We start from the raw sequence: 18,796 nt of genomic DNA, 5'->3' as shown, positions 1-18,796 counted from the left end.
ATCCTCTTCAAGTTTTAAAAATAGTGTCTAGCTCATAACTTTAATTGGTCTGTCTCCAAGCTCTATCCAACAGCCTAGCTTCATCTAACACATTAAACATTTATATAACACTATATATATATACACACACATATATTCTCTGTATAAACTTAATTATTTGCAGCCAAGTCGTCTGACAAAATTAAATCAAACTATAATAAGGGGCTCTCTTCCTGTAAAACCTTTTCTCAAGTCTCAAGTCAGTACCTTTCCATTGCCCCTTCAGACTCCCATCATTTTATTTAAATGTCAAACACTAGAACAGAATATGCAGTATTTATCTCAAATCATACATACAAAAATAAAACCACTTCAGCACTTCCTTTCATTCAGACACCTTCAAGCATCCCCTTCCACCTCTTTGCATTATACAGGCTCAGGCTGTTTAACTTTTCCACAGCTTCTAGCACCTCTTTTAAATTGCTGGGTTTCTGCAGTCCTTCCTTCCTACCAATATAAAATCAAGAATGTTGGCTATGTAAGGTAATTTACACCTGACTGCATTAAAACATATTTTGTTTAAATAAATGTAAAAACTTAGCAAGTGAACCAGAACCAAACTGGTAGAACTGTTAAAGACTTTCACAAGTGACTATTACATTTATCTTGCCATCAATATTTAAGTTCAGAGATTTAACTCCAAACAGCCTGTGCCTATAGGAAAAATGCTCTTCAGCCCAACTGATAATAAAGGCGTTACAGTCTGTGTCATTTTGACCAAATGGCATGCTCCCTGCTATGTTCTACGAAAGAATGAATGGTAAAATGTTGTTTAGGCCCCTTTCAGTGGAGTTACTGGCTCTTCCACTGCCAGCATCACCCCCCCACATCTCTCCTCTCAGTTCTTCATGATGAGAGGTCTTTACCCCTGACCATTTTCATGCCTGTTTTCCTGCAAATACTTCCGTGCTTTCTAATCAGACCCTCCTGAACGCTTATATCATTTTAATGTCTATAAGGAAACGGTAAAGTCATGTTTAAATTGTAGGCTTGCCTGGTACACAGACACATATATATATTTATGCACAATGTATACGTAAGTAGGTGTGTATAAAGAAATGTTTCTTTTTCTTCTGCCTTGGATGTATTATGTTTGTAGTGGAAGATGATTCGATCAGTGACACCACAAAACATGCTTAGACCCCTTTTTCTGTATTTTCAGGCTGCCTCATAACATTTTTCATAGTTTCAAAACTGGGGTCCAAGCACTCACACTCCCCTTTTACTTTAATTGGATCGCTCACAATAATAATAAACACTTCTGCAAGCAACTGTTGCAGAGGTCTTTCAATTTAGTCGGCTTTTTAGTTTTCATTTCAAATTATGTTTTATCTTTTGCCTTTGACTAAAAGGCTTTAATTTTAAGATTTCAACACCCAAAATTCATTGCATGCCAGATCTATTTTGTGTCCTTAACCAGCTTTGCCCAAGAGACAGTAATGCGGACATTACAGCTCCCTACATGCATGCAAGGAACTAATAAAAAAGTAAATTTCCTTCAAATAAAATAACTGAATTTGCATACAAATAAAAATGAAATGCACGTTGCAGGAAGTATTCCTGGATGAACATCATCGATAATGACCTATCCGTTCTGATAGCAGTAGTTCTGTCCTATATATAATATTCTACCAGGTGATTTGAAAAACTGTGTATAAAGAAGCACTCCTACTTAAAAGCTAGCAGGTATAAATTAGGGACACAACACCAGTAAGAAGAGATCGCGAGAGGAACAGGCATACAGAGGATGGAAACAGGAGCTGTCATGAGAAGGAGACCTGCGCATTTGAGTGTATGCCTTTCCAAACCCAAGACCAGAAACCTGGGCACTGCCCCATGGCTCGGCAATTGCCACAAAATCCATCTCACTGCAGTTACCCCTGCACGTCAGCCCTGTCACTGCCACAAGCACTCCATGAGCTGCAGGTTGCCACCTGCTCAGCATGGTTCTTTGTGGTAGAAACTGCTTGCCTGAAGCAACTACAAACAAGAGAAGGAATGAATAAATCGTTTTAGGAATTTGCTGAAGTACGACAGTTGCGAGGAGAAACATTTGACTTTTGACCACCACTGTATACTCAATTCAACCTGCATACAGCAAGCCATACTGTTGTACATTTCATTCTTTGTAATCATTTACTTATTTTACTTTTTTATCTCACCTTCAGTGCACAGAATGGCGAGGTGATTACAGTAAATGGTAACCAAGGTGTGCATCTGTTGCGTTAAAAAATTCAAGCAGTATGTAGGAAATAAGGCAGGGGAGCATGGGATGGATGGACTTTTCTAGCTATTCAAAGCTATTTGTAGGAAATAGACACCTAGAACAAAGGTTTCCTTGACAGTATGCCTGTAACATAGCATGATTTTGATACCATGCCTTTGGCATAGCAGGGTCATGAGCACAGCCCACTTGCGTTTTATGAGAGAAGGTAGTCCACAAAAACAATGAAAACATTCAAAACATGCTTATGCTGTGGAAGTATGTTAAATAACTGCAGGTACACAAAGTTAAAAGGTTATTAACATTTTAAATTTAAAATTTTTGCAATTGTATCCAGTAAATTAGTGATTTTGTAAAATAATTATTTTAAGACTAATGGGTGCCTTTATGTTTCCATTTAACTGTAGGACTGCAAACTACTTGAGTACATTAAAAAAAAAAAAACACCTTAAATGGATACTGAGTCATAGCTCAAGCAAACTAAAGATCACAACTGAGTGAAGTTTCCAGTTTAAAAATAAATCATTTATTTCAAGAGCATGTCGTCTGCATTACAAACAGAATTTTACCTAATCTGTGATAGATACTGGCTACTACATTCTTCAAAGTGTTGATGTCACTGCTAGCATTAGTTGGCAAAACACACCAAACACATCTTTCCTTGAAATTATACTTTCAAAAAATTGCTATTTCAAAGAAATATCAACAGGAAACATGCTTCATAATGTATTAATGTAGGAACATTTTTTTTGTTGTCACTATTTCCTTTTGTAACTTTACAGAACTTTGGAATATTAAGAGGCCTCGTTTCCAGTAACCACTTAAAACAGCTTTGAAGGAAGTCAATAAAACATAATCCAGGCAGCAACCCTGTTTGCAGAGGCCTATTTATTGTTAAGTAATCCCTTAGAAAAGTCAACAATATCTGCCGATGTTTTTTTAGTAGCCATATATATGTTGGCCATAATATATTAGCTTGTTTCAGAAAAAAGAAAAGCAGGACCATTTCAAGGGATACTATGGGAAAAAAAAAAGGACTCACCAAAGGTTCAGCCATTACAACTTCAATTTTCTTTTCAGCTTGAACAGCAAATTCAGCAAAGAGGCTTTTGATGACATACTCGCCAGGTTTGACATCTGGATCAATAGTAATGTTAGACATGATGATGCCTCTCTTTTCCCAGGTGGAAACAACACTTGGAGAAACTCTGCGTTTATTTACTCTGCTGGGTGGCGTGGAGGCTATAAGAAAAAAAAAAGAAGAAAAAAAAGCTATAAATCAGAGCTTCTAGACACTCACTTTTTTTTTTTTTCCCATTCACCACATACACGTATTCACATAGTAAAGTTTGTAACCTAAAAGGAGGAAATAACTAGTTTATAACATCCAACAAGCCTATTTCAATTTTTACTTTGCTACTTTTACTTTTGATAGGGAATTCCACTCTGAAGTTGCATAAGGGAGCACAATGTAAATTCTTTCTGTTACTGATAAAATGCAGAATCGTCTAAAGAAGTATGAACAGCCCCATTCTGTACACAACTGGATGATGGTCATGATAAAGTTTAGAGCCATGAATGTCTGGACTCTTCAGTTTAAGTATGATTAAAAGTCAAAAAGGTGCAATTTAAAGGGCTATTTCTATATTGAGAGACATCTGCTTGACTTGATTTTTTATAAACTATCTGTTAAGTTCAAAGTTCTACTTGGTCTCCATATATCTTCAAAAGAAGTATTTCTTGGTACTTTTTGTCACTGAGCTAAAAATATCCAAGCTCCTTCTAGACATCATACTCACTATTTTTTCCACTCTCTAGCGACAAACCTGGAAGATTTGCTCCTTATCAGAAACATTAATTAACTGATCAATGTACACGGTATACCACTGGATATACTAGTCTCTCTTTTCAACAGTTAGAGCTTTCACTCCTACACTGAAATTGCCAATATGCTACATTTGTATAATATTTATCCAGTTTTATTTTTCCTAAGCACTCAAAAGTATTTCTATATTATTACAGCTAACACTCAACGTGAACGCAGTATCAAAAATCTGATATCACAACTCACTTTTGTGTTTAACACATTCATGACAATTAAACAATCACAATTTTTGTCTTGCACACAATAAATCAAAATATTTATTGGTATCTCTAATGATGCCACAGATCTACCCAGAAAGTCTGATATTTCTCTAGTATGTTCCATGTCTGTAGGTTTTTTTAAGTGATATTAGTAATTGATATCAAGAATTCTTTCCTATTGATACTAAGATTTTCTTTTCCTATTATGGTTGTATAGAGGGCTTAGTCTCAGTCTATTTTACTGTATCACATACTGCAATTTGCCTCGATAGACTTTTTGTGGTTAAAATGTGTCAAGATGCACTTGGCCAATTTTGATTAACATTCAAGATTTTCATTTGTTTCATTTGTTCGTTTAAAAATGTGCAATTCCTATTAGCTAAATATTATCCACAGTTTTCATTAAACATTTTCTTCACCTCTTTCATGAGAATACTGGTTACCACAAAAACGAAGACTTTTGGTCCTTCACTTAGACCCTTCCCCAGTTTGCCTCCAAGCCATTCCAGATTTCTCCTGTCACTTCAGAAGGTTATGTTTTACACAATGCAGATAGCCTCAACTTCCATAGAAAGTACCCATTTATCAAATGCAGTACAGAAGTTATCAACAATTCAGCATGAGTGAAAACACAGGAATGGTCGTAACTATCTCAGTCTGTAATGAAAAAGGAAGATTTCTTTGCTTAAGCTTGTTAGTACATGACCTATGTTTTTCCCCTAAGTATCTCTTGCCCAAACCTGCTGCTTGATCAAACCACCATTGTTAAGAAAAGATAAGCAGTATAGTTTGAGTAGGATTTATTATTTCCCGCATGTAAGTTGCCATATGCCCTCTTAGAGACAGGAAGGAATTGCCAAGGTCACGCAGCCAAGCTGCCAGTAATCAGGGCCACCTTAGGAAGGACCCAGCTCATGCTCTGCACACCATGTGCCACAAAGTGCCTCCGAACACCCTGTAATGCTTTAATCAACTCTTTGATCTTGGAAGCAGAGGTCCTAGAAGACACCAAAAAGCACGTGCCACACGATGCAGGCAATGAGAATTTGGAGATGCTGCTGTGCTCCAGATCCCTACTGTGGAAATTTCCTACAGCAAAGTACACAAAGGCTTTAGGGAAGAAACCAAAGTGCACAGTACAAAGAAAGACAACAACCCAAAACATCCGACTTCAAAGAAAAAAGTCTTTCTTATCCCAAATCTGATGATTCGCTCATCCCTCAGCACAGGGCATAAACATGTTGGGCACTTGAAGAAAAAAAGCAAACACACACACACACACATTTTGTTTCACTACAATTACTGCACGCATCCTCCAAAATGCATGCTTCTGTCATTCTCAAACCCTGAAGCTTCGGAAGGCAGCAAAGGAAATGAAAGAGATCCATTAGGGGTCAAAAATGAGAGTACAGAGGTTTGAGGAGAGAAAAGAGGAAAAGAAGGAATACAACCTCCCTGGCCACAGCAGGGAACAAACAGAAACACCACGTTTCTGAGCTTTACAAAACAGAAAAATGTTGCAACACAGAGAGATTTTGAACTCGCCTTTCATATCTGTCTAGAGATGAACAAAAACCAACAACAAAAAAACCACCACCAACAACAAAAACATCACACACACCAGGTACCTGCTTTGTAAAGACAAGCAACTTTAGGTACTAAGGTACATAATGAAGTGCCTAACAGATATTCCACTTTTCTATCCCAATAGAATATGCACTTAAGAGTGCATTGACACAAAACATTTCTGTCTCCAGTTTTTAAAAGATGGCCTTAAAAGCCCTTGTCATTAAAGAATCAGGAAAACATTGAGAACTGACCATTGTCAGAGAACAACACGGTGAGATGCCCCCCCTCAGCGTCCCCGCCTCCAGCTCGCAGCCTCCCCTCACAGAAGGGGTGCCTCAGGCCCTCCAGCACCCTGGTGGCTATCCGCTGGACTCCTTCCAGTGTGTCCATGTCTCTAATGTTTTATGCTATTAGCTTAAACACACAAAGTTTCAAAGCTACAACCAGCTTCTCTTGCTAGGGATGAGCTTCTGAGGCTGTTCATGTCGACCTAGAAGCAGTGGAAGGCAGGCAAAGGCCCAGGCCGCCTCTCACACACCTGCAGTGCTGCTCGTGTGACAGCACGAGAAAACCAGACAGAAACCTAACCCTGGAAAGAAGCAACCAGTCCAGCTTCCAGAACCAGTGCAGAGATCGCAGTGGGCAGAGGGCACGGCCACGATGCCAGGCTGCAGCACAGCACCCTTGGATCCCCACAGACCCCGCTCCTCGGCTATAGCTTCGTGCAGCCCCCTTTGATGGGGCGAGCAGCACGATTATCAGAGGATGCAAACCCCCTCAGCCAACTATTTTCTGCTCTCTGCCACCCTCCTGTGCAAACAAGCACCGTGTGCATCTCTGTAAAGAACAGACGTGGAAAAAAGCAGCACACGTATTAGTTTTTTGCCAGGTTAATTTCGACACCATCACTTCTCTAATTTGTTCACCACACAGCCACATGTATTATTGTGACAGCACCTTGCTTGACATGCCACTGCTGTGTTCACACACACACCCCAATGCTTGAACCTCCTCACCCCACCCCAGCCCACAAAAAAGGAAAAGAAAAAAAAAAGAAGAAAAAGGGAAACGAAAGAAAAAAAAGTCAAACTGCAGCAGTTGTAAACACTGCCATGAGCAGATTACAAATACCTTAGATTTGCTAAAGTGCCGGCACATTCAAATAGGTGGACAGAAGGCTAGGATTTACTACTTTCATCTACAAACTTGCTGAGGACTCTTAATGATTCCTACCCTGCATCTGACAATGGCTGTGGTTTTAGCTGCTATGTAAAACCAGTACATTAGTTTAACACAAACAGGAAAAAAATACATAGGAGGGAAAAGGGGGAGGGAGCTCGTCTGTGTTTAATAAAAGGATATATATACACAGTAGTTCTTTAAAGGAAAGCCAAAATCTATTATCAGATTTCTTAACTAGGTCAAACAACATTATATCTGGTATAATTATGTTCAGTGGGATTCATTTACTCATGAACTTGCAATTGATAACATTGTGAAGAGGGGTCTATGTGGATTTTAAACAGCATAATGAATGGAGAAATCTCATTATAGGACAGGATTAAATAAATTCTTTCTACTATTCTCTGCCACTAAAGGATAATCCATTCCCTGCTCTTAGCTGCCTGAGAAAAATTAAGTTTCAAACAGTGTTTTGAAGCTTAGAATTATGGAAGTCTCCAGAATTTCAGACGAAATCTGGAACTAAAAGCCATACCACTAGCGACAGTCCAAAACCAAGAAATGACTTTCCTAAAACACTGGACACTATTCACTGGGAACAATATCCTGTTTGTTTGTTCCGATGGGAGCTGGTGCTACGTGGGAATCGGGAAGCAAGCGCCCCTGTCGAGCTGTAGGAAATCTCTGTTACGGTATTGTTTGGTTGCTACGGCCACACCAAATTGTTTGGATGGTTTCAAGGAACAGTAAAACAATACAGAAGATAATTAGGCAGACAACGTACGCCCAGGTCAAAAGGCAACACAGGCTGATGGATGTTAAATTAGGAACAAAACTGTTCCATGGTAAACACAAGAGCCCAGACCTCTGAAAGTTTACTTAATACCCAAGTTGATATTAAAGAACGGAATTTTTATCATCCTGCTTCTCTCCGTATAGCCCGAACACATCCTCATGGCTGAGGATATAAATAACATCCTGCTGGCACCGAGGAGGTTACTTGGGGTTCAAACACACCGAGCAGGTACCAAAGGTGACAAATGCATGTCAGCCCGTGACAGCCTCTGAGCGCATCGGACTCTGTGGCTGACAGGAAATGGGGATTTGCAGCTTTTGTATGTGTCTTTGGTAGTACTTTACACTTGGCCAAGCATTGGCCCTTCGTATCTGCTTTCAATAAGTTATTCATGTATTTTAACTGAAATTTGCTCTATTTTAGTTGCTATTGTTTCTCAGGAAGGTGGAATGGTTGAACTGAAGCAGAACTTCCGCGAGATATCTGCCCTCTTCCAGGTACCTAAGAGCAAATGTAGAATTATTATTATTTATTTTAAATAAGGAAACCAACTACAAAACAAGGATATTGAACGCACTTTTGAGAAGGACTCCATCATTTTCATCAAGCAGATTACATCCTTTGTTGCCATTTGTAATCTCATTGCTAAGGTAGTAAATCATTTTATATGGCTTATGTTTAACAATTCATCTTCTTTATTATCATTTTTGCAGCACAGATAGTATCACTGCTACTCTGGGCTTCCTGTGATAGTTGCTGCTGAAGAGGGTTTGAAAACCCTACTAACAATAAAAAAATTCAGAAGACTGTAAATATTATCTGTGTAGTTACTTAACATAATTTTAATTAAGCTCTTTGTCTCCTGCTCTGATAAACATCCAGACTATTTTATCCTACTTCACAGAAGTGATATTAATATACATGGAAACATATCTGTGATAATTGCTAGTATGCTTTAGAGCAGAAAATCTTCACTTGTTTTACTGGATAAACCATTTTTTTCCTAATAAGGAGACTGATGCTCAAAAGACATGACCTAACATGCCCAGTATTAACCAACATGTTATGGGCAGAGCCAAAAAGTTAAACCTAGGTTTGCTATGTCCCAGCTAGTGGTCTGTTTTCCAGAGCAGACAGCTTATTCAAAAGCCTTAACCTCATCACTGTTTTGCAATTCTCCAATTTCTGTGTAACATCAGGTTTCTATTGTTTCCAAAGTCTCCTTACTCACAGAAGTGAAAAAAATCTCATTTCCATGAATATGCTTTGTGGTTTGAATGAAATGGTGAACATTTTAATGAAGACTACAAAGCTTAATATCTATTTCCCTCATAACAGCTGCACTTTTCCTTTTCTTAGCCTCCAGCCTAGAGATTAGATACAAAGAAAAAGCAACTCTAAAACTAATCTAACAAAAATTTCTGAACAAAAGAAATGGAGTTTACCTCCAGAGGTGTTATTTCAGAGCTCAGTAAACAAAAGGGGGGGGGGAGGGGGGGAGTTTATTTTTATTTGTGGGGGGCTATAAAATAGCAGTGATTGAAACATTTGGAGCATACCTTAAATGATCTATGTTTTTCAGTCGTGTTCACTTAAATCACTTAGACTTGCCTTCAGCTGCTATCCATCCATCCAGTCAGTTTACTTAGGTTGCAGAAGCATTGGAGGGCCAGAAGAGCCAGGGGTACTTCCCTGGTTGTTATCCAAACTCTGCCCCAGCACCAGTGCTGTGCAGAGCCTGTTTGCAGGCTGCGTTTGTTACCCTATGAGCTCTCGCTGCACTGAGCCCCAGCTGCCCTCATGCACAGCCAGCACCCTCACGCTCATGGCTCTGGGTGCCTCCTTAGCTCGCCAGCATCCCCAAAGTGCTGGAGTTGGTTCAGGTCAGGGATTGCAACAGAAAGCTTCTGTCTCTGTCAAGGATGACAAATGCCAAAGTGGAGATGCCAGCTGCTGCCCAGCTACAGTGCAAGAGGCACTGAGCTCGCTGTAGTGACCCACGGGGCTCAGGCTGGCTCTTGGCGGAGATGGCAGTCACTTCTGCACTATTCTGCATTTTCCCAGATGTTCCCATTTATTTCACCAGCACCCATTTACCAGCAAACGTTACTTGTGCTAATAGATTGTAACTGCACTAACAGACTACAGCAAAAGGAAAGAAACATTGCAGACTTGTAAAATATGCATATATACTTATTTTAATCACTTCCAGTTATAAATGGCACTGGCTTAGTTCAGCTGTATGGTTTGGTGCAATGTTTGTAAAGCCGAGTCAAACCTTTCAGCAAGAGGAAGTTGTATATATGGATAACTTCCCCTCCGCTTCCAAATCACAACTTACATTTTTACTTCTGCAGTAAAAATATTTCCTTATTGACAATTAGTCTAAGGATATGAATACATCCTAGACAGGATCTGGAATAAAGAAACAAACGAATATTGCATCAATCAACGGAAGATGCATTTATTTCTGTAAGTTGCTAACTAAGCATATGGCTAAAATGCAGTGGATGCCCTGGGAAGGAATAAAGAAAGTTCCTGGGTGTATTGTGGAAACTGGTACCATGACAGCTGAGCTTTCAGGTGGATTCAAAGACAACAAAACAAAACCTCACAGCAATCTTCTGAAGTTTCACCTTACAAATAATTTTTCTACTCCCAACACATAAGGATGTTGTTGCTTTATGGAAAGTTGACTCAGCTAGAAGAAGAGATGCCAATGTCTAGTTACAGGTACTCACATGAAGCCTGCTTTCTGCTTTCAAAGTCTCTGAAAACAGATGCAAGAAATTTAATCTTAGCTTTCCCAAAATACAGACAATGTCTGTTGGTAAGCTGCAATACAAATATTACCCCAGGCCAACACAGGGACACGGCAGAAGTTTCAAGGCACAAAGCCTTAGTTAGGCTGTACCTAGCTTTCCAGGTATCTGGGCCAGATCACACTCCCTTTGCAGACACAGCTGTGCTGCTGATCTTCACATTTCAAGTTCTTACAAAGTAGTTTTGTTCTTCCACAGATTCAGCAGTCTTTTTCTCTACCATTGTTAAAACCTCTGAGAATTTAATTCAGAATTTGTAATTTTTTGATCTTTCACTTGGCATAATGCTTTCTAGAAATCTAAAAACAGTCTCTACTGAGGGAAAAAGGAAAAGAGAAACAGAAATATTACTTCAAAGTTTTTCTTTATAAAAATCATTTTAGGTTTAGAAGAAAAAAATCTCCCCTTATTCTTCTCATACCTATGGTAATGGTCTGAGATGCCTTAAGTCAGCCTTCTGTGTGTTGAACACGCACAGGTCATGGAAGGTAAGGTCCCTGTCCTCCTTCTACACTCCCCTGCACCAACATCTTCTGGAGAGTTGTTCCAATATTCTCTGCCCCACAGTAGCTTTCTGCCTTTTCTGTACTAATCTGCAGGCACTCCTTGGGGAAGTGTTCTGAAGAAAACAAGAAATCCTTCTCACCTACTTGCTTTAATGACTGAGCAAATTCTAACCAGCAAATATTCTGATTGCTGTACTGGACTTTGTATCTTGCAGTCTTATCCCCAACTTATTCTGATAAGCCTTAAAATGAAATAAGTTATTTCTTCCCCAAAACTCCACAACAAGGAAAGATGAAATAAATTATGAAGATAAAGTTCAGAAAAATATTTCTAAGTACTTATTTTGCTTAAATTCAGATACTTGTGAAGAGAGACACTGGACCAGGAATTTTCCCAAGTAAATCCTACTGACTTTGACACTTAAGGACTGCACTCATAATTCCTCCTACCTTTATACGTAGATGAGAAGCAGCAACCCATCACAACCTTTCTAAACTTCTCTTGTATGTGGAGAAAGGAGTACTACTGAATTGCAAAATACAAGATTAAGTGTTTAGCCCTGAGATAAGCTTTTCTTCAGGTTAATAAAAGCACCACAAACCTTAAAAATCGGTAGCAGAGTATGTTAACCTTACATTGTAAATAGAAAACCCACTTCTCTACGGGATTGAGGTTCAACAGGAAGAAGAGCCATGCATGTCACATAGAAGCATCTGAATCAGGTGTGCAGATATTTCATACCTATGGAATGCCGACAACACAAATTCTTTTCGTACAAAGTATCATGGCTGAAAAAGGGGTCAGATCTGCCATTCAGGAAAGCATCAGGACCCGTAGGGCAGCTGTCAGGAACGGACCAGCAGCTGCTGCTGGGCTCTCAAACACTCACTCTGTCCGCTGAGAACATCAGACCTGAGAGGCTGCTACAAGCTGCAGCCTCAAAGACAGCTGCTGCAGCTCACCCCATCGCCTGTGCTACGTTATTCTCACCTAGTTGGTATGAGCTAGCAGGGGACAATGTGCCATCTATGATGCAAAGAAGAAATTGAAAATCAAACAAACAAAACCAGAAAATACTAGAAAATACACTAGAATGTATGTCAGACTGATTTTACATACATATATTATAAAAAAAAATTCAACTTCACAAGACCTAGAACCCAGACAGGAAATATTGGCTGAGATTGCTACAAGCACATGAAAGAAGGATTACAACTCACTGTGTCAATAGCTTAGAGCCCTGTATAGTAGACCCTACATGCAGACTACGATTAGACAGGAAAAAAAGAAGAAATTCATGATTAAGTTGGATAGTATAAGGTGCCAAAAGACCAAACCAGACACACGCAATTTGAAAACAACATGACAAAGCACAAAGATTTAGCAGGAGGAAAAGGAAATTGATTTGAACTAAATTGTCTCAAGTCCTGCCCAGTCATTCTTGATTACAGCATGACATCAGGAAATCCTGAGCATTAAGATGTCAGACCATTAAAACTTCAGTTTATATAATTCCTTCTCTAAAACAACTGCCAGAACAGAAAGCCTTTTCAGATAAACCGTTTTAATTAATGAAAAACACTTTAGAATTTCAAGAAGTCTTCCCTTAGGAAAGAAATTAAAATTATTTAACGACATGCAACATATTTCACGTTTTGCTTCAGTGACAGAAAGCTGTTCTCAGGCAGGATGAGCTTAAAAGAATATAAAGCATAAGTTAGTCTTGTCTCTTCCACTGACACCTAGTCTGGAACACAACCCATCTTCTCTGGAAGTAGCATGGTGGCAGGAAAGTAAGGATCAGTGCTGTTATGTTAAATTCCAAGTGCTAATTTTCAGAAACACATTTACTGTCCTGAAGTTTTATACAACTGTAGCTTTCAACTAGATTTAAAGCTGCACACGTAATAACGCAAGTTAATTTTAACGCGTGAATTCTTGCTGGAGAACACTTCTGTATCAAGTTACACACTTCTCAGAGAGAAGACACCCCACCAAGTGCACATCTGTTACCTAGGGCCTTCTTTCACAGCAGACTTCTTATCTTGACTTAACACAACCTACTGCCAAAACACTCAGCACAGCACCAGTGAAGTACCAGCGCCGTGCTGTCAAGTAACAGATACGTATCCTGACACCTCAGCTTCCTTCAAAATACTAAACCGAGCATATACGTAACTGAGCAAGTTCTGCTTACTGACAAATTTGGTATTCCCTCAGAACAGTAACAGTGTAAGAATAAAAAACCTTAAGCCCGCTTCCTAACTTGTTTCTGTATCTTAATATTGGACTTCTGCAGTATAAGTCATACCTTCAGTGAGGATGCAAACAAAGAAGCTATTCTATCCCAGGGTGATCAAATTGCAGAAGTGCTTGCCATACTACTAGTTGTAAAGAGCACGATCTGTTGGATATTTCATATTTAAAATCGTTACTGCAACAGGACTAATGATTACAGCTTTCTGTTAAACATGGAATGGTGCAACTTGGACTTGTTCTGTTGGTTCTTCTGCTCCACCTGCCAGTAAGAAACCACAAACCAAGCCAGCACTAAGTGGGGGCCAGCTGCGTGCCCTCGCTTTCAAAGGGAACTATTAGCTCAGGCTCGTGGCCATCCCAGTTGTGGTTGTCATGCTTTTAGACAGCACAGTGCAGTCACTTCATGGCAGAGAGGCTGTAGCCTGCAAAAGCCCTGCAGATGTTTCCTTAATCCTTCTGTTCTGATTTCTGGAGTCAAAAGGACAACTGGAAGGAGCCCAGCTCAGGTATCTAGCTAGCTATAGGGCACCACATTTTTCTCTGTAAACACAGAACTTTCTCTGATGATGTAAAAGCTGAAAAATTTGGTTCCATCCCATGGCTCAGTGCTAGGTTCCCAGCCTCACTGCAGCATTTACCCAAACATCACCAGTAAGAACCCAAAAACAAGGCATCCATTTCAACCTAACATGTATGTCTAATCCTATCACTTCTATCAATGTTTTCAATTTTTTTGTCCATCTACAGATTTTTTTCTTTTTTCTACACAAAGCTTCCAGTGGAGATGCAGATTCCTACAGAGTGAATTTAAGCTTCCCAGCCGTGGTTTGGTTTCTCCCAGTTCCCTCTCATAAGTTACAGATTGCACTTTGAGCACCACAGAAAAAAAGCATAAAGGAGACAAAGGTAGCAGGCTGGGACAATAGAAAGAGAATTATATTTACAAGTGCCTATTCCAGATTTTCATGCACGCTGTTCTTCAGGTCAAGGAAATGCATATTTCCATAGCAATTATGAGATTGAACTTACTCTAAATAACTACTTTATTTTTATGATATGTTCATATGCTCATTCATGAAGGGAAGCGTGAACTAAATCCTAAATCTCAAGCTGTAAGCAGTAGTACCTAAAATAAAATCAAAGTTTGAACATAGATAACACTGGAGGAACACACTGATATATGCTTCCACAGACAACTTAGTTCTAACATTTATCAATGCATACAGATCTTCTCTGATGAGGTTTTGTTTCCTTTTAATACACTAATAGATTCACATAGAAAAAAAGGCTTCAAATAACAAGGTCAAAGTGATCCTAGGCATGCTGTGCTAACCAGAAAGCAGAAAAATAAACTTAAATGCCATCTTTCACTTACCTAATTCACATTTCTCTGGAAAAACAGGACTCCCCACCCTCCTCTTTCAAGGACTGAAGATATTTAACAACAAAAACACTACCAACACAAGCAGCAAGTGGGTATTAAAAAAAAACATTGATCCATTGTACTGAAAGACAAACCAACAGAATGCTTGACAAATTTATGTTTGGTCCTAGTACAAAATAGTGTCAGAAGCCAGCATTTCTGGCCCTGCACAACCCAAGGTTGTTTGTTTAAAATCCCCCTCGCTCCCCCTGCTTGCTCTTTCCTTGTGAGGACAATTCCAGCTAGAAGGAGGAAAAGACTTTTTTCCTCATTATGCTCATTATCTTCAATTATCCTCATTAGTGTCAAACTGATACCTTTCCTGAGTTAATGCAAAAAGTAATGAATATTGGCAGCTTTGCTGTAAAAAGGTATTTTAGAAAAAAACTCTGGAGCATCAGTTGTAAAGACGTCAATAACTTCAAATTGCGTATCATTAAAAGTTGTTTAAAAATCTATAAAGGAACCAAATGAGTTTCTCCTAATATGCTCCATATAAACATATTAATATTTCAGATGAAAACTACTCCAACAAGTTAAAGCTTGAAATATTACATTAGCCCTGACTGGGCACTTTCCCATCTTTTTAGGTAGCTGCCCAGTGAAGCACCCAGAAACATTTTAACAGTATTTCTGATATTGTGATATGGCTTGAAAATTAAAGTGCAAAATGTCATCTACACAAGGTTAAACAAGAAAAAGCAAATAAAAAAAAATGAACAAACAAATGCATTTGAGCCCTGGAACATGCTCAAGCACGTACCAACCAGGGTTAGAGCAGGTCCCATCCATTTCAGGAAAGAACAACAGATTTTTGTTGGGATTCTGTCAGTTTTGCCTTGCAATCCTCCATAGGAACATACGAGCTGATAGGGGAAATAAACCAGTGAAGACTAACTCAACCTGCCAAGTTTAACACAAAGATGCCAAGGAGTAAAAAGGATACAACATTTTCAAAAGCGTATATTCTTCTAAGTTTGTTGAGAAGACAAAACAAACAAACACTTTTTCCATACCCTGTCAACTGCCTAACTTAAATTGTTGAAAAAAAAAAGAAAAAAAGAACATCATCATATTCTCAACACACTCCCTAAATAAATACATTTTCTGCCCTGCAGTGAGCTGATCAACTCTTCTGAAAACTCAACACTGGCTGGGGTTCAGTTTCCAGTACAACCAAGGAGTTAGCACATAGGCGCGGGTGGCTATTTTTAAGCTAGAGCTTGCATTTCCTTGTGATGGCACATGAAGATCTCAAGATTGTCGTAATGTCTCTGTTTCTAAATTAGCTGTAGTCTTTTGTGTTTTTCTGTTTACCAAATGTACTCTTTTGAGCCAAGTTCTTTCATTCACTGAACTCTGTAGGACAAGAACAATGTCAACGGCTGAGCCAGTGACAGTCTGGGATGTCTATTTTCAGTTTTTCTTGTGGAAAAAAACAATGAATATGAGAACTAGCAAGTATCTAGAAGATTCGGGACCGTTCACTGGGATACTTACACAAATTTGTTTTGTTTCTATGATTAGCAACTGTGTTTTGAGGTTGCTCTGCACTTTAGAAGTTTGCATAACAGCATAAGGCGGCACTGAGCTCACACAGAGCCCTAGTTGACAGTATTTTTACAGCAGTAAGCACGAGACACATTTCTCACCAGATCTTCTGAAGAAATTTATCTATGCTAACTGTAAATAAAAATAAACTGAATCAGCAAGAATCTGAGGTTGTGCAACTTGTTAGGAAAACACACAATGGTCTTCAGGGCTTTGAGGCTTCAGAGAAAGTAACAGTGCAAGGGCACGGTGTAAGATGAGCTAAAAGTTCTCACGCAGTGTGCAGATGCACCCAGTGCTGGAGCTGGACCTCTGCAAGAAGACAATACCAAGTGCCACGCAGTGCTATTCTTAGTCCCTGTACATGCACCAAGCTTGCAAAGCTGACAGCTTCTTTGTCAGGTCGAGGGGAGGAGACTAGTCGCATCTGAAACAAAAATAGGTGATCATGTGCTTGTCCACGGAACTCCAAATTCACAGCCAAACTGGTCGTTCAAAACATCTGAGCTGTACTGCGTTGGAATAACAAGGAAAAAGAGAAAGCTTTTCTCTCCTAGCTTCTTCAACTTGCACTTAAAACGTTTTACCCAATTCTAACTTCCTTCATAAAGTAGTTTGCCTTCTCAAAAATAAGAACCTCCATCTGGTTTCAATACACGCTTATGAACTGGAAAAAGCATCCAAGTACTTGGTTGCAGAGAACTGCAACCGAGAGGCTCGGTTTGGTATGAACGGATGGCCTGGAAGCGCTGGAGGAGCACACACAAGGGGAAAAAGGGGCTCCCCGAGAAGCCTGTGCTGTCAGCTCCCAGGTGTGCAGGTCGCGGAGACCCTGGCACCTCTACCTGCAGTTTCACAACACACCCAGGCCTGGAGACAAAGAACTGTGATGACTCCAAATGACTCATGTAGGAGGGTCGGGATGGAGACACTGAGCGCTGTCAGCTCCAAAAATACAGATCCAAAATCTGTATGTGGTTGACGACCCAAGAACCATCCGGGAGACATGAAGTTGATGTGGTACCTGGCATCCTTACCCGCCACGTCATGGCAATGGATCCCGGACCTAAGAGCTGGACCCAACCATTGTGGTGCCTTACTGCTGGCCGTGTGCCCTGAACACCCCTATCCCGCTGCCTGGCTGACAGGCAGGCTTCTTGGACACGCTTCCTGGGGCTTGTGAGACAGGGAGTGAGGGAAAAATCCTTTTTTGTTTTCAGTATCTTCACTTACCGCTCTTATAAGGGCTCACATTTATATCTGCTACATGGTTTATATGATGTTATAACAACACTTCCTACACTACTGTCTGAGAAAAGTTAATAGCATTATTCACATTTGTAGGAACATGCAAAAACACAACATATCAACAATTTATAAGCGAAATAGACATGGGTAAAATCTATTCTGAATCTTTTATACAGAATACTGTGAGGTTTTGAGGCTCAAAGAATAACTAAGCATCTAACCATATGCACCAACACCAACTGTGGTTTGGCCATTAATGACAGGAGCAGTAGTTGGGTGATATTTATAAGACTACACAGTTTACCACAGACATAAAAAGAAGAAAAGAAGAAATATACCAGAAGAAAAATACCTAACTACTAAGATTCTGCTTTATAGATTCTCTAATGTGTAGCCCTCTTGAGGAACAGAAAGCAAAATTTCCCAGCGGAAATATACAAATCTGGTTGTACAGTCCACAATTCTCCTTACTACTGCTACAAGGAGGAAAAAATGTCAGGTAGGTTATCAACCAGCATTAGCACAGATCACCGGCCAATGTCACTATCTCCTGTATTACAATATAAAAATATACTGACAACATTATTTTGAAGACGTGGTAATACTTGCTTCATTCTTGCTCAGTTATACACTAGTACCAAAACTGTTTGTGTGTGTTCTCACTCAACCCTGGAAACCTCAGCTTCTCTGGTCAACATTTTGGACCTTAACCTCTCGAGTATATAAAAGGAAAATCGGTATGTATTTTAAGAACACCCATTATTTCATTAATCATTCTAAAGTAGTAAGATACAGATTTTATGAATAAATTGAGAACAACTTTAGGGAGGATGGCAAGCAAAAGGAAGGAAAAAGTCTCACAGCAGCTGCCAGCACTGCTGCCTGTGTTGCAGCAGTGACCACGGATCTAGGGCTTAGGATTAGGGCCTCGGGGCTGGCCATGAGCTGCAAACAGACAGTGCTCTGATGCCCACACCTGGAACGAGACCAAACACAAACTGTGGAACGATAACAAGCCTTGGCCTCTCTTGAGTTACGCCGCAAGGCAGTGACCTAGAAACTGGAGCTTCATGTCCAGAGCTCATCACTCA

The 18,796-nt window shown here is 39.6% G+C and overlaps 1 protein-coding gene across 8 annotated transcripts in view; it reads right to left on the bottom strand.

Annotated features, from left to right (window-relative positions):
* FRYL (FRY like transcription coactivator) overlaps positions 1-18,796 on the bottom strand; it is a 170,888-nt gene that overhangs the window by 94,163 nt on the left and 57,929 nt on the right. For 7 of the 8 annotated variants that reach the window (XM_084286220.1, XM_084286219.1, XM_084286214.1 and 4 more), the window contains one exon: positions 3,306-3,505. In XM_084286220.1, the coding sequence (XP_084142346.1) occupies positions 3,306-3,425 (120 nt within the window). In that variant the 5' untranslated portion in view covers positions 3,426-3,505. Of the gene's footprint in view, positions 1-3,305; positions 3,506-16,786; positions 16,812-18,796 lie in introns of those variants that run through there. The other variant, XM_084286221.1, reaches the window with a different exon arrangement.

This window comes from Netta rufina, assembly GCF_964035555.1.
Source record: "Netta rufina genome assembly, chromosome: 4".
Classification (NCBI taxonomy): domain Eukaryota; kingdom Metazoa; phylum Chordata; class Aves; order Anseriformes; family Anatidae; genus Netta; species Netta rufina.
Note: the sequence above shows the minus strand (reverse complement) of the source record. Positions and strands in the feature narration are given on the sequence as shown.